This window comes from Prorops nasuta, unplaced genomic scaffold (assembly GCF_024137725.1).
Source record: "Prorops nasuta isolate Cenicafe-Biocafe unplaced genomic scaffold, Cenicafe_Pnas_1.2 PNAS00030, whole genome shotgun sequence".
In the NCBI taxonomy this organism is placed as follows: domain Eukaryota; kingdom Metazoa; phylum Arthropoda; class Insecta; order Hymenoptera; family Bethylidae; genus Prorops; species Prorops nasuta.
The window spans coordinates 997,871-1,019,751 of record NW_027116827.1 but is presented as its reverse complement, the minus strand read 5'-3'; the positions used below and the strand labels follow the sequence as shown (position 1 = coordinate 1,019,751).

The window sequence follows — 21,881 nt, the reverse complement described above, 5'->3', positions numbered from 1 at the left end:
TGGAATCTTTTAAGATAAATTATATTGCATTTTTTTTCTAGAGGGGAGAGAGAAGAGGAGTGAATTTTCTATAGGATTTTTCCAAGGGTAGTGCGAGTTTATGTATAGGGGGGAGGGGGGGGGGGTAGTATATCGCAACAGAAGCATTATTTCCTCGATGGAAAATAAGAGGTCGTAACATTAGTCTTTTACGCGTAATGGCAATTCGTCGTATATAGATCGCTGGGTAATATCGAGACATCGAGGTCTTGCATTGGAATTCCTAATAAGGGAAGGACCGTGAAATCGGTACGGAGAGCGGGCGCGACGACGACGACGACTCCGCCAATAAATAAGAGGGAAACATGCATGCACCAGCCAGAGAACTGCAGCAGAATAAACAGTGTCTAGTCGAAAACAATTGCGACGAGACGAAGGAACGAGGCGTCGTTATTCATAGAATCTGCTTGGACCCTTTTTCTCCTTTACTCCGACGCTGCTTCTTCCTCCCTTTCAGCTTCATTCCATTCTCAAGACGGCCACATTTCATATAGATGGATCTAGTGAAAGCCGAGCTGATTTGTAAAAGAAACTTATAGCCTAAACTACTCGGATTCACAGGTTTTAACGGTACATCGCTGAAATTGGTAGCTCCGTGTAGCAGGAGAGACCGACGGTGATAAATGGTCGATGAACTATTTAAGATGCGTTTGCTATATTCGTTGCATGTTTCTTTCCTGAGAGTAGGATGCTAATTGGTTTTATCGTCCCTTTTAATTACATCATATACAGGGGGGAAATCCTCGGGGTCTAGAAGATAATATCTTACTTACGGTAAGGTGCATTATGGTCGTCGCGTCCTACAGCTTTGATCGAACGGCCAATTACGGTAACATTGCCGCTGCTGCAAGTCGAGTAGAGGCTCACGGAGCGCACCATTGCCGGCACCGCCCCGCACATCACCACCTGCAATAATAACAAAAATCCATTTTCTACAAGAGCCAGCAAAACTTTTGCATCATATCCTGCATCGGGAGTAAATGCAAGGGCAGGCAAACTCTCCGAAGGTAAAGGACGAAAGCAAAACGGAAGAAAAGAAGAAGAAAAAAGTGGGATATCGTTTATCTCCAGTTCGTCGACCGGGCGTCGGAACCCAGTTGAGAGGCATTAAATTGAAGACGACGTACTTTCTGTCCTCTCCCTAAAATCATTAAGTTAATCGCATCCCTCTAACGACGTTTACGGTCAATTCGCATATCGCGTTCAACGTCGGCTTCGCTTGACAAGGATTCGCGCGCAGGCGTGTAAAAATGTTCTCCCGGGACCAAAGTATTCTGGAGGATATGCTCGAACGAGGAACAGAACCGACACGTCAACAGTCGCCAAGTCCTCTGTGGACCCGTTAACGAGCGAACACGAGCTCTGCATTAAAACTCGTCGAATTCCCTTTCTCTTTTATTTTCCTTGGCGTCATCATAATCTTCAAAACTGTGCCGCGTGCGCGCTCGCTCTCGTGTCTTTCTTCGCCATCAAATTAACGAAATGCCTGCCATTTATAACAGGCAGAAACTAGTATTCTACGTCCGAGACACCTGTATTGCAGGGCTCGGAAATTTTTGCACTTTTCAAATGCTTTGCTGTAGTCTGCAGTAATAGGGAGCCCCTGTTATTAGTGATTATATGGTAAGCAGTTGAAAAGTACAAAAATCTCCGAGCCCTGACCTTTACAAAAATACAATAATATTGCTTGAAATTTGAATTTTTTGGTTGAATTGTCATTTAAAAATCATGGACGCGCGGTTCAGTGGTATTTTATAAATCAAAGCCATCCGAGATCGACTGATTTAAAATTGGAAGTTTCTAACGCGTTTCTATTGAAGGTGTTATTGAAGCTAACACGAAATATACGTCAGTGGCTAAACATAAATACATGCTTCGCAGCGTATTATCACATTGTACCTGAATAACACAATGATATATATACATATATGTTAGGATAGTCGGTTACTCAAAACATTCTACATTCCTGCCATTTATTTTATAATGTTGATTATTGTGCTAATGTTAATTGATTATTATGAAATGAAGTGCTTGTAAATAAGTAAAAACGATATATATTGCTGGATTTTCTACGCAAAAATGTCACTTTTCCAAAATATAAAGAGATAGATCGATGAATTAATTAACCTTTTAAAATTCATAAAACAGCAATAATATCGATGGGGCTAGAATGATAGTTGTCTCTTATTGGTTAAACGATCGTGATTAATGCTAAATTATCCAGAACTGTAAAGCAATAATTTATCCAATAAAGAAAGAGGTGTTCTTTCAATGAAGTAAATTAAAGAAGTTGCTGCGTTTTAAATTTATTGCGTGAGAGTTTCAGCAAAACGTAATTTCATCCCGTGGCAAATGTTTCGGGAAATGTTATTACTACTGAGAAATGAAATTTTACGAGAATGTTTATTCATTCTTAGTGTTAAATTCAACACTCTTATCTATTCGACCCGCTCGTTAAATAGTGGATACACAAAGAAGATGCGGAAATCTTACGTGGTCAACCTTATGGACGCACTTTAATGCTGCACGGTAATTTGGTTGGCTGTTAAAATAGGTCGTATTACTAACAATAAAAGAGATGCGTTATTAAAAACGTGCAATAGTTATAAAAATGAGAGTTAAGCAACTAAGAGAAAAATTAACTATAAAATATCTATTGGAATCTCTCAACAATTTCAATTTATGGTAATTAATCGAATGAACTTTATTACCGGTTATATTGTTATTCGCGTAGTATGTTACTCAACTTATAGTATACTATGCCCTGTCATTAATCAGAGATACGGACGCTCTTCCTCATTTTTTTTTTTTTTTTTTGTAACGCATCAAAACTAGCTGAATTCTTGCAAAATATTTCCGAAGGACAAACAAATTGCAAGCACAAAAAATGATGATTGATTATTAGAGCACAGATATATAGAGTTTATTGAATTAAGCTAATAAAATCTTTAGAGCGCAGAGAAAAAAGTAATCGATTATATATTAGAAGCAGGTGAAACTATAATAATACCAATATAAGCCGGTAATTTGATTAATAGCCAAGATGAACCGAAATTTATTTTAAGCTCTTTGCGCCTGATTACGTAAATGTAAAAGATCTCCTTAATGAATTACATTGTAGTCACGGGCTCAATTACAAATGATTAATCACAGCATTTATCGCACGATTAGATGAAAAATCATTACTGCACCGTAGAGCGGTAAGAAGGTAAATATGCAGGAAGTTTCTATATCATAGGGTAAAGATTGACAGAAGCAAATATGACATTTTAAACGTGGAAGCGCTAGAAGTTGTTGGTTAAAGATGCTTAAATGGAGAGACCATGGCATAAATCGAGCGCGTGGAAATGGAAGCACCGATCGTTAATCTGTAGCAGGTAAGTTTACGCGGTGTAATCGTCGATTTACCAAGTCCTGAGGATGGCTTCGAGCACGCGATCCTACCGGGTCAAGACCTTCTCGCGCACGAGCTGCCTTCCTATCTCCCATCTGACCAGGTCAGTTTACTACAGCATTTACTAACACGTGTATACTGTATCCAATACTCTACTGCAGCATTTAGCCTCGTTACATTACAAAACCCTAATTTCTTATTTCAAGGGCTTAAAAGTTCACCAAATTTTCTCCCTTGAAATCTTGATGCACTAATCAACTGTTATCGAAGAGAATTGATTTAAACTGATGTTCTGAAGTATATTTACCATCAGGAGGCACAAAATCTTCGCTAAAACGGCAAGCTGTGGTAACCTGCAACAGAGAGAAAATCTCGATTAGTCCAGTTTGTTGAATCGATCAATTTGGATGAGATAATTATTTAGGTAATCTTTAATCGTGAATGATTGAGCGGACTTCGGTAATTAATTATATGATAATAATGTTCCGTGTGTGTGAAAAATCTTTGAGATAAAATGAAGAAATCAAAGGGGTGTGAAATTGAAGAAGAAATCAAGAATATACCGTGATACTAAAAAGAACAAATTGTAAGTAATAAGGCAGTTGTTAGTACTACGACGAGCTGTGCATGAGGAGGTTGCTGCCACTGCCACAACCGGTTGCACAATACGAATGCGTCTCATGTTACAGAGCACAGGTGAATATCAGCAAGGCCTACCATAGCGAGGTGGTCATTGCACATTTCATTTAAATGAATTGCACTGGGCTATTCGCTTGCTTCGTGTTCCGCACACCAGTCAACTAATTCCATTTTTTCTATATCAATATACCCATCATAATTAATTTTTTAGCACTTGATCGAATTCCTTTCTACAGCTATCACCTTTAGCGTAACTTTTCTCACGTTTTAATAAAATTTTGGAGTTTCAAAAATGGAATCAAGTATAAATTTTTTTTTATTTTACTGACAAGTGGACGTACATCGAGTCGTATTAAGCAGCTTGGCAGAACGAGCACACAGTCAATGACCCGGCGTCGAATTCTAATATACAATATTAATGTAGCTGCAATTTCAGCGTGTCTTCCTTAATATTCTTTTTTCAAGTGTCTTATTTCTTCGATGATATCGTACTATTTTTTGTTAAAGGTTTTGTAATCAAAACTGTTTTTATTTCTCGTTTAAAAGTAAACACTAAACTAACCCTGCCGGTGACTTTGATCAAAAAAGTTGATCGATCATTTCGCACGTTAAACTGGAGGTCCAAACAACGTTGGGCTTTTCAATTTCCGCATCTTCAGGTGAGTATCTCGCGCCAAGGTGTACGGGTTTTCGCTCTGGCGAGATGAGGCCGCTTTACATAATTGCAAAATTAGTCACAACGACGTCCCGCTGACAACCTTCGCGAGCCACCTCATTAACGACTGAGGAGCAACGATAGGAATAAATGTATTTGCCTACATCCTCTAACCGACCAGATAACTGATTTGACTACTCGTTTATAGTATACAGCATGAGAATACTATTCTTGGAAAAAACCAAGGAGCCTAAAATAAAGCAAATCGAACAAAATACCATAGTCCATCCAAGGCCTATATTTATCAAATAGGAAATTATTTGAAAAAGTTGATTATCAAATTATTTCCTCATTACGATAAAATCCAGCAGCCTATAGATTAAATCTTTTACTTTTCACTACAATCTTAAAAATAGTATATATAGATGAGACCTCAAACTAAATGTTAGTCAGTGATACTTTTGGAATTAATAGTTTAAGAATTAAACTTTGCCTTTTGCGTATTGATCAATTTTCCTAAGTGTTTACATTAATAATATAATATGAGTGTTACATGGGAAGTGCTATATATTAACAGTTAAATTTCTTGAATAGTTACGTAACGACGAAAATCTTGAAACTTGTATTTCAGGCGCATGAGAAGCAGGATAGGCTAGAAATGTGTTAGAAATGAAAGGTACGCGAGCATCGACGACGATGCGAGATGATTCTAGCTACCAATTTATTAGTCATCTTTATAATGTTACAGACCAGCAGGCTCCGGAGAAATAAATTTGCACAAATTTCCAATTTCGATATTCCCTTACAATAAACTGAAAAAAATTCGAATAAACATATTATCACGCGTTACAATTAATGTAATTCTGAAAAATGCTAAGCACAAAGCATCTTATCCATTGCTCCACTTGAATTTCAATTTGTAATATTTCATAACTGAATATATACCAAGTTTGAAACGAATTTGTTTAATAGACACGTTAACAGGCGTTACGATAGAAGTCGTTAATTCATATATTTAATCGTATCAGGATACTTGGATAATTCTATACTAAAGTGCTTTCTACCTGGGGGAGCTGAGCTGATATGGGTTAATACGATACGCCGATAATTGCTCAGAACATAAATTCATCCGGCGTGTCGCAATCGCTCCTACAAAACACTTAACTAAAGTGCACAATAATTAGATAAGATTCGTCAACGTGTATTCGTCTAAAGAAAACGAATGAAAAATATATTATATTTCGAGTGTTGCCGCACTTTTACATTTGCACCATAAAAAGTAATTAAAAATTATATAATAATAAAATATAGACAAGCATAAATATATAACTAAGACCAATCAGACAATAAGGCACCGGGAATATAATCATTCAAGGAGACTCGATGAAAAATATCTAGTATTACCAGTATTTCTAGTATACGATACTTCTCCACACCAGGTGGATCTTTGGAGCTTCTCAAGGAGATGCACGAAGGTCGTATGTGACGTCGTGCTCGGCAAACATAACTGCATAGAAGAGTTCTCATACTAAGGATTCAGTGGAAGCACGTGCGCACGAGCCATTCCACAGACAAATGCATCTTTCCAGCTCTTTTGCATCGAGATATATTATGTCAAAATCGTATAAGATATATGCTCGATAAGGATGGAGAAACTTACCGAATAAACGGTCCAATCATATCTGCAGTCCTACTACCATCTCACCTTTTTCATCTTTCATTCGCTAATTGCAGACTGTAATTGCAGCAATTCAAAAGTTGGCAATGGATCACTTTTACAATTATCCGCAGATGGAGCTGGAGAGACAGAGAAAGAGATAAAAATAAAAAGAAAGAGAGAGAGAGAGAGAGAGGTAGACAGCCAAAGGAGAAATTGACTCACGACTGCCACTCCTACAGGTCTTTTTGTCGATTAATTTTTCTTCTCATCAAAGCGTATCGAGTTCGATCAATTCTGGATAACGTGGATTAAGATATGCTATGATGAACTCGTATAAGAGACGATGACGCAACTGAATTTTCGTACACGCACCAAGGAGGCTGAGTCAATCGACTTGAATCACGCGTGCCAAAAATCCCACCATAAATAACGTCGTAGCGCCAAGACCACAGTTTGAACTTGAAGAATCAGCCAGGGGCGTTCGTGCAAAGAAATTTGACAAGTCGCTCGATAAACTCGTTGAACTTTCGACAAATATTTAAGGTGACTTTTGGTATTTGCGTGGCTCTTTTTCGAAATGAGCGAACGTGGTCGAATATAATAAACTTGGGCGAACGACGAAGGGAGGTAAAATTAAACGTGGTTACCGGCGCGAGATCGGCCAACCGAATGCACTGGGATGACATCCTCAGCCACGTGGAGACTCATCTAAAAGGGATTTAGTGGGGAGGATATTGTCGGCAGCTTGCGTGAAAAACTGCCAACACTTGAATAGGGCCTGGGACAAAACGATGAAAAACGCGGCTACCGCCCGATGCCTCTCAGCTGGACACCGACTGCCGCCCCGACGCCGCCAACGCGAGCCGGAGCCCGTCATCGTTTCGCGAATCACAGTTGCGGATCGCTCCAGCATTTCAAACCATTCCTCCGCAATTCTCATTTTCAATCGAATCCATCACCCCTCGCTCCTTCCATGAATCCTACGGAAGAAATAAAAAACAATAGATAAATAGACACGTGCATTGTGCAGCGGATAGATAAGCTGAATCATCTAACGAATCGCTAACTTTTTATATGTTGATTGCTTCAATAACAAACGATGCTTTAGCTACATGGGCGAAATAAACATTTTTAGAGCAACGATATGATTCACGCCTCTCGCGAATATGACGATGCGTGTATCTTTTGGATTAGAAATATGATTTCACCATATGTAAGCTGATGAAGAAGAGAGGAAGATGATTGAATTAAATGTCAGTTTGTGGGGATAAGTGTGTTTGTTTCGGTGATTCAGGGAAGTTCTGCGTGTGGCATCAAGTGTTGGGTTATGGCGTTAATTGACAGGATAGTGAGGCTAATCCACGTTATACTACCTAATAAAGCGGCGCTATAACGTACTCGAAAGAGATCGCTGTGTATCGATCGTCTGTCACCACTTGTCATAGAGATTTAATTTATGTTTGCGAGTAGCACCTAGAATGTTTATCTTGGAAGAATATACCTGTTTACAATATATAGACAATTTTATTACCCGACGGGCTAGAAAAAAGTGCCGAACCGACAATCTCGGCAGCCGTAAAGCTGCGGAGCAAAAGGACACGTCTTTATTCATGAAAACCAAGAAATTTACTGCTTTTATGATAATACAGGGGCACGAGCCCATCAATACAAGCGGCTTCCACTGCGGTACCAGGGCACAAGGAAGTCACCTGGTGTTACACGAACAATGTAAGACCCAAAAATCTTTCCTAAATAGCTATAACGAATTGCGACAAATCACTGACGTCAATAGACTTTGGCTGACCGAGCTAAATCGTCCATGTCAAAATTATTGTGGCTAACAAATTCCGACTTCTTGTGGCATCGATCAACCTAAAATCCTTGATAAAAATAACAAATCTTTGATACATCTTGCGGACAGTGACGAAATGTCTAGCATCCATCAACTTTGTGAACTATGCGTGCTGACGTCTTATTCTATCGTAAGAGAGGTTATTGATCCTTCATTTCCTCTTCGGTACAATTATGCATAGATATAATAGGGTGTATTTCGATAATTGAAATGTACATTTAATTAATTGGCAGAAAGGACGACGAGATCTCTCACTAATTCTCATAGCAAGATCTTAGAGTCCTGTTTATAAGCTTTGTCGGCATACACGGTCCCAAAGTACAAAGGTGATCGTACGTCAACGGAGTGAAACTTTATCGCGACAGCTTGTCATCGTAGTCGTAAAACCCTAATCTCAATCGGCTTAAAGGGACTGTAGATCATGCGAGCCACGATCTACCCCGTGCTCCTCCTTCATCAACAATTCCATCTCTCTACTATAAGCTATGTAGAATTGAATTCGACCAATAATTGGAAGTACATATATTGCAATAATATATTCCAGACATTCTCCTTGTATTTACGGGAGAATAAAAAATAAATCAATAATAATTAATAATATTTCCACAAATAAATTAATTAAATGACACTATTTTATTAACGGTTAGTATATTGTGCAAAGTGCATGCATCAAATACGTTGAAGCACATTTTAACCATTGTAACTAGCTTTAACTCCTTCATCCTTCGGATCGGTAAATAAATTATGAGCAGGCACGTCCACGCATACGTATACGTGAGAGTATTGAACTACGCTATATCAAACTAACCGACTGCAGAGCGGTATGCAAATTATCTCGTTGATTGGACTGAATTTTTTTTGCAGCGACGATGAGTACTCTCGTGTCTCCAGTCTGCTGCCACGTGAAGTGGCAGATAGACGCCAACGTTGCGTATGCATATACGGGGAGAATGTTAAGGGAGGAGCATTGGAGGGCCTAGGCATTACACGCTAGACTCAATATTTATCATTACGACCGGTGAAAGGCTTCTGACTGAAGCTACCAATTGCAATCTATTATATTACGGCGAACAAAAAATCCCCTAATAATGTCAATAATAATTAAATATCATTTCACGCTTTTATCGCGTACGATTCCTAATATATATAATCACACAGTATGATATATATAGATTCTAGCAGATTTTTTACACGGCTCTTTCGACCGATTTGCCTCTGACGCAAATTGGATTGGAGGGACAGACTGGCAAAAACTAATGCTCCACACGACTCTTTTGAACCTTTCGAAATCATTTTGATCGAGTCCCTATGATTTTTCGTGGTGTTAAAGTAGAAGACTATCGCTGAAGTGAAGTGTTCGATAGCTCTGGGGTGATGCCTGTGCACATTCACAGTTAACGAAGAGCCAAGAGACCAAGCAACTAACGCGTCACTGATTATACGAGTCTCGCCTAAACGTTCTATGGATGACTGTCGAGCATCAAGTGTTCCAAAGTCGAAATCATCCGAAGCTTTGAGAAGGAGTAGGTGCACGGCGAGTAAAAGAGAAAGAGAAAGGCAAGAGAGTGGGAAGAGAAACGACGGAGTGGAGTGGAGGGGGAATATGAAAGAAAAGAAGGTGAAGTGGGGAGAAGGGCCACGCGAAAAGAGGAATACACGAAGGAGACGGAGTTTTTGCTGGAAAGCCGCGACGTTTGCTGGCGTCACATTCATTCTGACACGCTTCCCGTTATCCCCCGGTGTGAAAAACGTCCATGAAGTGGCGTGCGGCACCACGGAGGGCTGCCCGCTGCGTTGCAGACATGGATCGTCCTCGGTACATTTCATCGTCGTCAATTTTCAAGGACTGTCAACCCAATTTTCATATATATATATATATATGTATACATTTATATCCGGGCTTAAAACACTACCTATATATCTATTTGTGCACTCACCACTCGAATGATCCGTGTATCACGAATTTCGTACGATCTCCTAATATAGTGTTTATACTCGTAGATGCGTGTATTTGGACTCGAAACTGTTAGTTTAGTCGCTACTATACCATTGCTCGTGGATGAAAAGCAGTAACGATTAATCACGTTGAGACGGATCTTCCGGGCCAACGATCAAGCACTATCGACCGATCCCTGCATTCCTAGCGTTTTACTTATACTCTTAGACTCTGTTAAAAGGGTTGGATAGCTCTTAGGGAGAATATCGGGACCGGGTGGGTGAATGGCCACTACGGGTTTTCGATCGAAATCGAGCACGAACCGAGCGAGTCCTGCGGGCTCATTCATTATTTGTCTCATCTCCCCCCTCCCCTCCCGGATCCTCTCTCTCTCTCTCTTCTCTCTTCTCTCGTCGTCATCTCATCCAACAAGAACACCGCTTTAAACGGAACACGCTTAATTGAGTTTTAGGAATTCATTTTCTCGCAGATAACCGTGGCTGTGCTCGTTGAGAATTTCCATCTCCATGAAAAAGACACCGACTCTGAGGTCCCTTATTTTCTCCCAACCAGAGGTTATCGAACGTATACGAAATATTCTGTATGATCGCACTGTGCAAGAATTTCTATGAGGATGAAAATTAAAGGTCTCCTTCGGTGTTTTAGCGGAGTGTTCGCTGATTAGAAAAAGTGGAGCCATAAATTGCGGTATGGTATCCTATTACTATATGCAAACCACAAAGCTAATACGGTCCGATGAGTTAGTCACAGCCGGTATACATAATCACGATTCGTTGAAAAAGTAGAGCAATTCATGCAACGCGCGCCATTTAAAGTTGTTAGCTCGTTGCGGGGAGAATGATTCATTTACGATCTTGAAGAAAGGGCAGAGAACGCTGTACGATCGTCCACGGAGTAAATCAGTAGTGGTGTAAACGTGATGGTCGAGCGAACATCGCTGTGACGTTGAGAACGATCGCGGGGTTAATCGAATGGCCCTAATCGACACGATGTATTGCACAAATACTATACATATACGCATGAAGAGTCTTACAATACGTATTAAAGCCGAACCCTAAACGCTACTGAAGCAAGATCGACGGTTCATTCATCCCCTGGATATTAAAGAAAAAATAAAACAAATTATGTGATAAACAGAGTATATAATTATGTTAGACTGTATATTCGCTATGTTGTTTTTGGGAACAACATTCTTGAAAGGAGTGAAAGAGAATTTTATTTTGAACCTCTTGATTCATTTCTTTCTCGTAGACATTTGATGTTGTTCCACGGTAATCTCTAATGGATCCTATGAGAATTTAAATAACCATCTCGCCCACCCACCAACACTTATTTGTCCGCTTCTTTTTCTTCGAACTCGCTACGGCCATTCGAGATACTCCAGCTCGCTGCTTGCTGACTTTCCATTTTTTTACCGTTATACCGAGCCGAGGCCGGGGTTACCATTATTTGGTTACATATAGTAAAGGTGTCGCGAGCGCGAAGGCGCCGCGTTAATGATATATCAGGCTCGCATGAAACCAAAGATCCCTGATAGTAAAAATATTCGACAAATTTCACTCGGGAATCATAAAACTTGGGCAATCCTTCAGAAATTCGTGGTATACGGAAAATGTTCTTTATCAATTAGCAAAGTAGTTTTTATTAATTTTTAGTGGTATATGGATAATAGAGTCGATAGAGGTGCTGAAAATATTGTTGCGTATAGAGTTTTTGTCGCGTTGCTTGGTAAAAAATGACGCAGGAGTCGATGAGTCAGGGCAGAGTTAGTCACACGTAACTAAAGTAAGAGTTACCGACGAATCCGCACAAGAGCGAGACACTTTTAGGGCACTCTTCTAACTGCAACTCGAGCCAGACGAGAAAGAAGAGCGAGTGTAGTTTCACGATCGATCGACCGGATGACGACCCGTCAGATTATATTCTACCGATTCCGTCTGGCTAATCAAAGCCTTAAATAACGAATAACGCGAGGAAAAAAAAATCAATCAAATTATAATAATATCAATATAATTACCAAATCATTTTCTAACAGCATCAGAGATAGATAATAAACGATCGTGTTACATTCGATGTAAAATACTTTAGCACGCGAATCCTGAAAATCACGAAACAATTCGGTTGTCTCGAGGAATGCATCCATATTTGCATGTAAAGTCACGTGTAGCTCTACACTTGCTACTCTCTTAACATTCTCGAGTATAAATGAGGGTCTGACAACTGGCTGATAAGGGCAGCGCGGGTGTAGTACGTATAAAGATAAGACTGGCAAAGTCAACGAGGAATTTGTGTAATCGCGTGTGGAATTTCGTGGAATCGGCAATCGATCCAAAATACAAGAGCTACGTCAATGGTTGGTCTTGCAATAGCGACAATGAGATAGTCAGCTACTACTCTCCTCCGATGATCCATATGATTGTTTGTTTACCCCAGAAAAGGGTTGCGATACCAACTCGTTATCAGTCGTCCGTATTGATGAAGCTTAAGCTATCTTTGATACCGGAGTAAAATTTACCCCGATAGGAGAATTTACGTGAAACAATAGAGAGTTAGAGTGCTTTGTCTTACCTATACATACATATATAAATATATATATATACGAAAAAGAACTTGAAAAATCTTTGATAGGAAGAAAAAAATGAGAAAGATTTTGAGGGATCCACACACGAAACGCTCGGCGATCTTTTACAGGGGTAATTAAAATGTTGTTAGATAGTATAGCAACGTCTCGTCGGCATGATATGGGACAAAGCTATCAGCGAGCAGAGTCGCTGAATGTTGCTACGAATCGAGTAGCAAAAGACAAACGGCGACAAGCAGGCTTTCTACGATAACGCGAGCGTATATGGTTAAGCACAATTAGCGATGATATCAATCGTTGCGGACGGTCCGATCATCAATATGCGTAATCGCACGAGCACCATTAGCCGCGCTCTCGCCCGTACGTGTACTCTCTATATTCGTGCCTTTTAATCGTGTGAGTTATTAATATACCTGATGACTCTCACTATACCGATAGAAATACTTTCCAAGTATGCAAAAATTTCTTTTCTCTGTAGAGCGAACGTCATACGCTTGTTCGATTGTTTTGTATGCGTGAATCATTTTAGATGTAATTGGCTAGTAATTTGCACCGATATATCCTGTGGCATGAGGGATTTATAGTGTGTTGTGTGTGTATGCGCGTATTAATCGTGGGAAGAAAAAGGTGGCGGTGTAGAAGGGGCAAAGAGTTTCTGGTCCGGAGCGAAACCAGTAAGAGGCAGCGCGTAATTTCTTGACTCGCGGGTGGGACTCGTCATGGTTGAGTGATATCCAATCGGCAGGTAATATATAGTAGAGGCCAGGTATAGCGCGGTGTCCAATCGGTCGTGCGCTAATTATCCTCGATACATTCCAAGGATGATCAAACTTAAACTCACAGGTGGCCGTCCGATGTAAAAATATATATCCTTATAATTTATTTACCATGTACACTATTTGTCCTTAAACGATTATTCAATCTGGTTAATTTGATTCAAAGCTCAAACTCGTCGGGAGAGAGTTAAGGAATAAAAAAATACACAGATTAATTGCAATGAAGAACCGAACGAGGCTTGTTTGTGATTTAAATGTACGAGGAAGAGGTCTAAGAATCAAATTGAAAGGAATTTTGTGCATGGAATTAAGGTCGTTTCGATGCCAAAGCCATGTTCACCATCAATTATTATTAATGAAGCAAGCCCATTGGCCGAATGAAAGAGAGTCGTTAGAACAGTCGGCCTGCACGAAATCTACTTCTCTAGATTTGAGATTTTAACAATCTACATTGAAATGTGACTTTCGATCTGGTTATGTATATACATATACATTGGAAATCGATCGGTCGCTGCCGGTGGTCCAACTTATTTCTTAATTAGCGTTACTAGCTTTAAAAGAAGAAAAAGAATAAGGAGGAGGAGGAGAATGAAAAGCTGAAGAAAGAAAGAAGGAGAGAGAAAGAGTCATGGGCGCGGCAAAAGAGAGGCCACACGTTTCATCTTTCTCTTAGCCAAGAGAATCGTGCAACCACCGTTACTCCTTAGCAAAACGAAAGGGGATTGCTCCTCCCACTAACGAGTATCGTCGTTGTCATCGTTGTCCTTATCCTCCTCCCCCTCCTCTTCTTCTTCATCTTTATTATATACCAGCCAATTCACTCTTTTCCAAGTTTTGCTTCTCCCCCAGTGTTCTACTTTCTTTGCTTATTTTATTTCCCTTTTTGCCTCTTCTTTATTCTCTAAGGTAAAACTATCTTCTACATTTCTATTCTTCACCATACACCTCCAATCGTTCTTCCTCTTGGTTTCCTCCAACTCCCTCTTCCACGCTTCCACGCGCGCAACTCTCCACTCTGCAATTCCAATTTCTGTTTGCACTCGCTATTTTGACGACGTGCTAAAACATTCGCGGCTTTGATCGGCTCTTGATTCATCCTTGCCTTCGGTGACGCTAAATGAATCCCGTTCGAGGGAAAATAGACATCCGCTAATTGCGGAACACGTGCTAAAAAATCTCCGTCTTTTTTAGGGAAGTCCCTACACGAATGATTTTACGAACGTTTCTCGGAAGGACACACGGAAAGACTCTCGCTCAAAAATAACTCAAATTAGCACCTAATAAGTGCTTTGAAAATAGTTTCAATATTTTGAAACTCTTCCGAGTCTCTCGTGGCTTCCATTTTCATTGCGTCAGAAAGCGCGGCGAATTATTATATGTTTAACTTGACAATGGAATCCTATAGGGGCTGCTGCACAAAAAGTTACACTCGCTTCTTTCACCGGATAACGAGGAGTCTAGCCAGACAAGCAAGCTCATCCGTTCATTCCTGCTAACAGCTGAAATCTGCCATAAGTAAAATAATTATCATATTGAATATTCAAATGCAATTTACTCGGTGCACGTTCCATATCTTTCATCTAACACGTCTTTAAAGCGTATATATATATATATATATACGCAGGCTTTTTGTAAAGGAAGAGTTTTGACGATCCTATCGAGAAAGGAAAGCGTATTTTTATGTTGCTAGCTTGTCACGTAAGAGATGACCCGCGGGAGTATCTTTCAGCGCTTGATAGACGTTCAGAGGCCAGTGTGTGCGAACGCCCACGCTGCAAGAGATATCGTGCTGTGCTGGCCGCTGGGAATATCTGCTATAAGCGTATATCGGAAGCCGCTGGATCGAGATACTTTTGTCTTTACAGCTTTACGAGACATATCTCCGTATCGTCGATTGGTCCGTTTGTTCAGGTTCAACGATCGGCACCCGGAATTTAGTGGTGGTTCGGTGCTCATACACGAATCCCCGCTAACCCCGTGAATCCTCGCAACCCCTGCATTTGCTTCGGCTTTCAAAGCCACTATGTCACGCACTCTCCCATATTATAGCTTCTTGCTCGCAAAGAGGAGAAACTTCAACCATTAAACGTCCCGATTCTTTCTCGAAAGCTCACTCCATCTCAACCCTTCCTCCTAACTATATTCACGCAATGTCTCCAGCAACGGTCAATGAACCCAGTAATTTAACGAATTAAACTAATTACTTATAAACACTGCAAATCTTTAATTGCTTTTAACAGGGATTGATATAGATCATATTTTGTCAATTCGATAAACTATATTATATAGGTTTTTACTTTAATCGTAACTATATAGTGGAATGTCGATGTAAAATCAGACAGTGATATAAACGTATGCATATGAGAATATATGATAAAGAGTGTATGGTTCAACGTATTTGATTAAAGGAGAGTTCAGGTATTTAGATAAATTGCAAAGTTTTACATGTGAAATAATTAAGGATGGACATATTAGCAGTGGCTCTTAATTGCTTTCGCATGGTTACTAATTGTAAGTATAAGCGAGCGTTTAAGATGTGAATAATATTAAGTGAAACGGTTTGTAAGCAATTTGTACCGATGACCATTAAAGGTAGATCGATATTCGCATGCATTCAGTCATTCTGACACGTGTCTCGGACATAGCGAGCGTCACTTTGTCGTTGCAAAGTAACGACACGTAACACGCATGTACATGTATCATGCTGGTGCTATTACCACTGGCAATATTGTATCTCTAAGTAGCCAAGAAATCAATTCACCGAATTTCGTATGAGTCATTGATACTTTCTGCTGTTAAATCATTCTGACGTAACGTGAGATATTCTTATTTATTTTCAAAAACAGCCTTTCAAAATAAATACGAGATACAATGAAATGGAACTTGATTTTAATTACCGCATGTACATTTTTCATATTCTTTTATTCAGCCAATATTATCAATTACGGAGAAAATACTGCAAATACACTTTTCGAGAGTGGTTTAATTTAACATTATTTAGTGCATGTAGAGTATATAGTTTTTACAAGTATTAGAACATGCAAATTTTTGCAGGAAACTTTCTGTTACATTTATAAAAGCACGAGCATGCTATTTCATGTACTGTAAGTATAGACGACGTCGATGAATTATACATAGCGAATGTTTTCGGGCTTCCAATTTGCATTGGCTACTGTCTGCTGCCTCTTAGATACTCTAACCACCAGTTTCTCTTTACTTTTTCTCCTTTTTTTTCCTTCACGATAAGCAGCAGTCGGGAACAAGATGTACGAGCTTAAAACCAGACTTTTTTCAGTGTACGAGATTCTGATAAAACTCCGAATTAATTACAACGCGTCTATGAAAATTAACAACCTCAATTTTTCAGAGATTAGTTCAGCTGTTTTTTAAAGAAAGACAGACTTTGCATGCTTTCCAAAAACCATTAATGTAACTCACTGAAATGAAAGTGATCTATGGATTTTCTTGCTCGGCATGCAACTAAATGGTACGGAAGCATTGAATGAGATTTAATATTATATAGAAATTTAATTATCGCGATTAATGCTAAGAAAACAGTGGCTAATAAGAAGACATTTAGTCAGGACGGAATGAAATACAACAACGAAGGATAAGCGTTGAAGGTTGCGAAAAGTGGTTTGCACGCGAGTGAAGACGCCTTGTATTCTTATAAGAAAGGGTGGAGCGTTCTTGTCAAGTTAGGGCTCTTATCGCGAGAGACGCGCGATAATAAACGTCTGTTTTACGAGCCCGGAAAGTACTTCTGGCTAAGTAAGAGTCAGAAAGGGCCATGTTGCGGTACAAAAGGGAAATGCAGGGAAAACAAGATAAGAGAAAAATATCGCAAGATGCATGTGAACGTAGGGAAAGTGGGGAAATTACAAATGTATAAGCAAGGTGAAACAGCCGAAACACGAAATTGTAAAAAATGACATAATGGAGAAAATGAAAGAGTAAAAGAAGATGGAAAAATAGAGATTGCAAATGAAGTTGGGCAAACAAGATTCCATAAAGGACGAGGTAAAGTATGATAAGAGGAAGGACATTTGAAAACCGGTAAGAGAATAATAAAAATTGAAACGTAGATAAAGAAATGTCTAAAAAAATGTTATAAATTGTGGAGGAACGAGCTGTTTGTTTTGCGAGGGTCCTAGGTGGGGTGAATGAGAAAGAGAGGGGGGATAGAAAGGCAACGTTCGGGTAAAAAGCAGAGTTATATATACGGCTGGCCTTTAAGATGAGCTTAAAGAGAGATTGCCACCGTTCTGGTAAACGTTCGTCGCTGCGATCGATATCGCATTAATTGCGCGTCTTAACAACTGTACGCTTCTGCTTCGTTTGATCGTCACATATATAACAAATAACAATATATACAAACACTAAAATTTATATCCATGCTCTCTCAGAATATCGAACTATATAGTACTGATAGGTCATTTGTTTAGCCAGTAAAACTTTTAATAGTATACAGTTCCATCGAAACTGATTCTACGAGTCGTTGGGCTTACAAACCATTTCGTTTCCCTGGCATCTATATATAACGATTATAAATATAACGAAATATCGATATATTTCCCAGCTACCACCATTAATATTAATATACCATTAGAATGTGACTGAGGGGGAAAATAAACGAGCATGATTGATACAACGAATGCATGGAAGGCAATCATGAATGTGAATGAAAGTTTGGTGATTATCGACGGTGGTGGAGCAAATGTCGTATTTACGCCGGCAAATTTCGGTTAATAAAGGGACGAAAGGGGAGGGGGGAGCTCGGGTAAAAAGGAGAATGCAGAGAGAGCGAAGAAGAACGTGTGTCAGACATGCAATAGCGACGCCCCTGTTGTAAATTACAGCACGAAAGGTTAACACAACAGAGATAGGCGCAGATAACGCGTGAAAAAGAGTAGAAAAGAAATTTTCGAAAGAGCGCGAGAATAATGGGAGCCAGTCCTGGGGGGGGGGGGGGGGGAGGAAAAGAAAAACTCAGGGTCAGGAAAGTAAAACGTAAAATGGTACGTGCTATATACCCATTGAAGCCAAGGCTTGTTTCTCGGGCCGGTTAATTAAGAGCTCAAGCTAATTCAATTATAATTTATACCTCGCTGCCTTACCCACACACGGTTAATATTTTTCAGTCTCCGGATTTCTAGGCATGGCAATCAATTACCAAGGTTAAAAGCCACATGTCCAAGCGCAATATAATTTACTACGCGCTTTTCGACCTACCCTCTTGCGAAACGCACGAACCTTCTGCTGCGACGATCATCGGTCGATGACAGCTAGAGGATTGATCGGTCTGTCGTATAATATTTGTCTTTCATCTAAATTTTCATTTTTGTCTAAACTCTTTCAACTCGAGGAATAGTTAGGAGATGTATATAAGAAAAGAAGGTTTCGCGACTACGAGAGTACGCGTATCGCGGCCAGGTATTATATATTGTATATATAGGTATATAGGGGGAATAAGAAAAGAGTCAGTAATCGTTTGGTCAAGGCATAATAAGCAGAGGGCGGAGGAAAGTTGTCTGTTTGACGATGAGATTGAAACGTCCTAGGTTATGTGTTTAGAGGTCCGCGCGCTTCTCATCTCCGCCCAGCTTGTTTTGGAATCTTCAGAGTTAGCTCCGCTGTCTCGCGTTTCCTCATCCTTTCACCTGGAACGTAGCCCGACGATGAGGCTCGAGTCAATCTCCCTTCCTCCATTTCTCATGGCGAGCCGCGAAACTCGCCCCGAAGCTCTACTGGACTCTTTTGAAAACTTTCTACGCGGTAGCATATCGCGTGGGTGGTAACGTAACGACTGGCTCTTCGTGGTATCCTGGCGCGCGGACCAGAGTAACCTGTCATCGAGTGAAATATCTCCGATGTTCCACGGTACCACAACGGCGTCATAAGCAAAGACATTCCTGTGTCGACGCGCGGCGTTCATCTTCCGAAGAAATGTAAAATTTCATTATGCGAAAACCTGTCACTTCTTTTTCTATACTTACTCCCGATGGAAAAAATACAAGAACCTGTTCACTCTTTATCCCCCTTATTATCATCGTCCATCGCATTTATCTCAAAAGACCACTGGGTATTTTCATGAATTATCATCTTTATATTATGGTAAATAGTTTCCTATTAGCATATACGATCATAAAACGCCATCGACGCATCGTAAACAGTGAACCAATCAAAATTAACAGAATCGTACAAATTAATTATGGTGCTGATTTGTTCAACGTGTCTAATAAACTAATGGCTTATTTCTGATGTACTTTGGTTTGGTATTAGGCTGTTTATACTGACCGCAGTATCATTCGCTTGTTCTTATATTGATCAAGGATTTATTATTTCAAAAAACAGAAAAAAGTGTTCCAGCAATCGTTTCCAAGATAAACGTGGCATATCGCGCGAGATTATTTTAGGGCAGGAAAAAATAAGAGAATCGTGTATGAAATACAGTAGAGAACACGGTTAAGCTTACGATTCTCAAGTGAGAATTTGCGATTCGATCGGTCGACGCGAGCGACAGTGGCGTAAATGGTCAGTGACGAAGTTGGGGCGAGACTCGTACACGATTGGTAGAAAAGTAAAAATAAAGCAAGTAAACGTTCCGCGTTCCCTCTATAAATACATTTACCTTGTTTGCAGAGCACTTGTACTTTGCTGCTAGTACCTATATATTTGTGGAATGCGCTTCCCCATCGTATATTATTTCGATCGGTTTCTTCGACTCACCGCGCGGACGGTCGAGCAGCTCTCCACGCAAAAATTCCATGAAAAACTTGAAGATTGCAAGACAACGACAAATATTGCATTGAAAGCACGATATACAATGTATACAGAGTTATACTTATACAATTGATATTTACCGACTATGATGTATGTTACAAATGACAGATTAGATTAACAAAGAATTTACATTATGCAACTTCTTGCTTATAATGTTATTGTTTATGATTTGATCTATTATATTAATCATGCGAGCAATTATCTTTTAATATAGTTGACAGATATGTGAAGCTACCGAGTAGGTATTCCGATAAAAAAAAGCGATGATAATTTGTACTCCGGGGAGATAGTCTTTTTTGCTGGAAAGAAGATGGAGAGGTTAGAATAAAAAGGAAATAAAGGAATTTCGACCTGTTTGTCATATGTAATCGATTCGGCGAGATTTCTTAAAGGAACACAACGCTACTATTGATGGACGTATCTTTATGGTCCCCGAGTATAAGTATAAGTACTCGATGCGTCGATGCTCCCATCGAATTAAACTGATCACGAAGCTATGGAGCAACTTTCGCAATGTAATTTTCAAAGCATCTCCGCGCTTCAATCTCCCAGCTATCCCAGCGGCCGACAATTAAGCCGTAAGTTACTAATTAAATCGTTGCTCCAGTCTCGGTTGTAGCCTGTAATTACATACTATAGATAGATAAGGGGGATTAAATGGATTATACATTCTCAACTATACATATGACGTGCTGCAACATTTAACATCCAAAGGCGCCAATTATTCTAACAATTAACAACTTTCGTACCATCAGTCGTACTTTAAAATCACTTTATACTCCAACTGTGTTTTATCCGCTCATTACGTCCAGTCGCCTCTAAACTACGAAATAAAATACATTTCTGCATTTTCACGTCTCATTCGTACTGCTATGAACACAATCATTGGGTGCTTGCACGCACCTTGTTTAGTAATTACGCCGGACGTTGAATAGTTCTCGGTAATACAGTGTAAATCAGCATGGACACGTTTTGCGAGAATTACGGTGATTCGCGCGTTGCCAGCAGTGCTCGTCGAACGGCAAATATTTTTGGCGCCAGGTTTTCCGCAAAAGTCTGTTAGCATTGGCGAGGGAGGTCGTTCTTTCTTTCTTATATAAATTAAGATGGAGAGAAAGAGAGTCTGGGGGAATGAAAAAAAAAAGGAACGAAAGAAGATCGTACGCGTGTGCGTGAGGCCAACCGATTGTTGACCAAAGGTATTATCGCAGACAAATGTAAAAACTGACGAGCCGACCGCCCCGTGATCTATCCAAGTAGCCGCTTTTCCCTTCCCCCTCACTCCGGGGGGATCCCATCGCTTCTTCTTTCTTCCCCCACCCTTTACTCAAATTCTTCTCAATAATCCAAAACACGGCTTCTCGTTAACTTTAACCGCTGGTATTGCGTGCACACGCGAGGAAACTGCTCCGTGTGGACTCGCATCATATATTCAACCTCCGAACATTATACACGAAAATAAACAGCCAATACGATGAAATACTTCTTAATCTCTTTCGATTATTTTTTCAAACGATTCTTTATTTTTAGTCCTGTTTTTATCAA

The 21,881-nt window shown here is 39.8% G+C and overlaps 1 protein-coding gene across 2 annotated transcripts in view; it reads right to left on the bottom strand.

Annotated features, from left to right (window-relative positions):
• The window catches only part of ths (thisbe), a 100,888-nt gene that overhangs the window by 12,494 nt on the left and 66,513 nt on the right, over positions 1-21,881 (bottom strand). For both annotated transcript variants that reach the window (XM_066742522.1, XM_066742520.1), the window contains exons 2-3: positions 3,741-3,786; positions 813-945 (exon numbers count right to left, since the gene is read on the bottom strand). In XM_066742522.1, the coding sequence (XP_066598619.1) occupies positions 813-945; positions 3,741-3,786 (179 nt within the window). The remainder of the gene's footprint in view (positions 1-812; positions 946-3,740; positions 3,787-21,881) is intronic.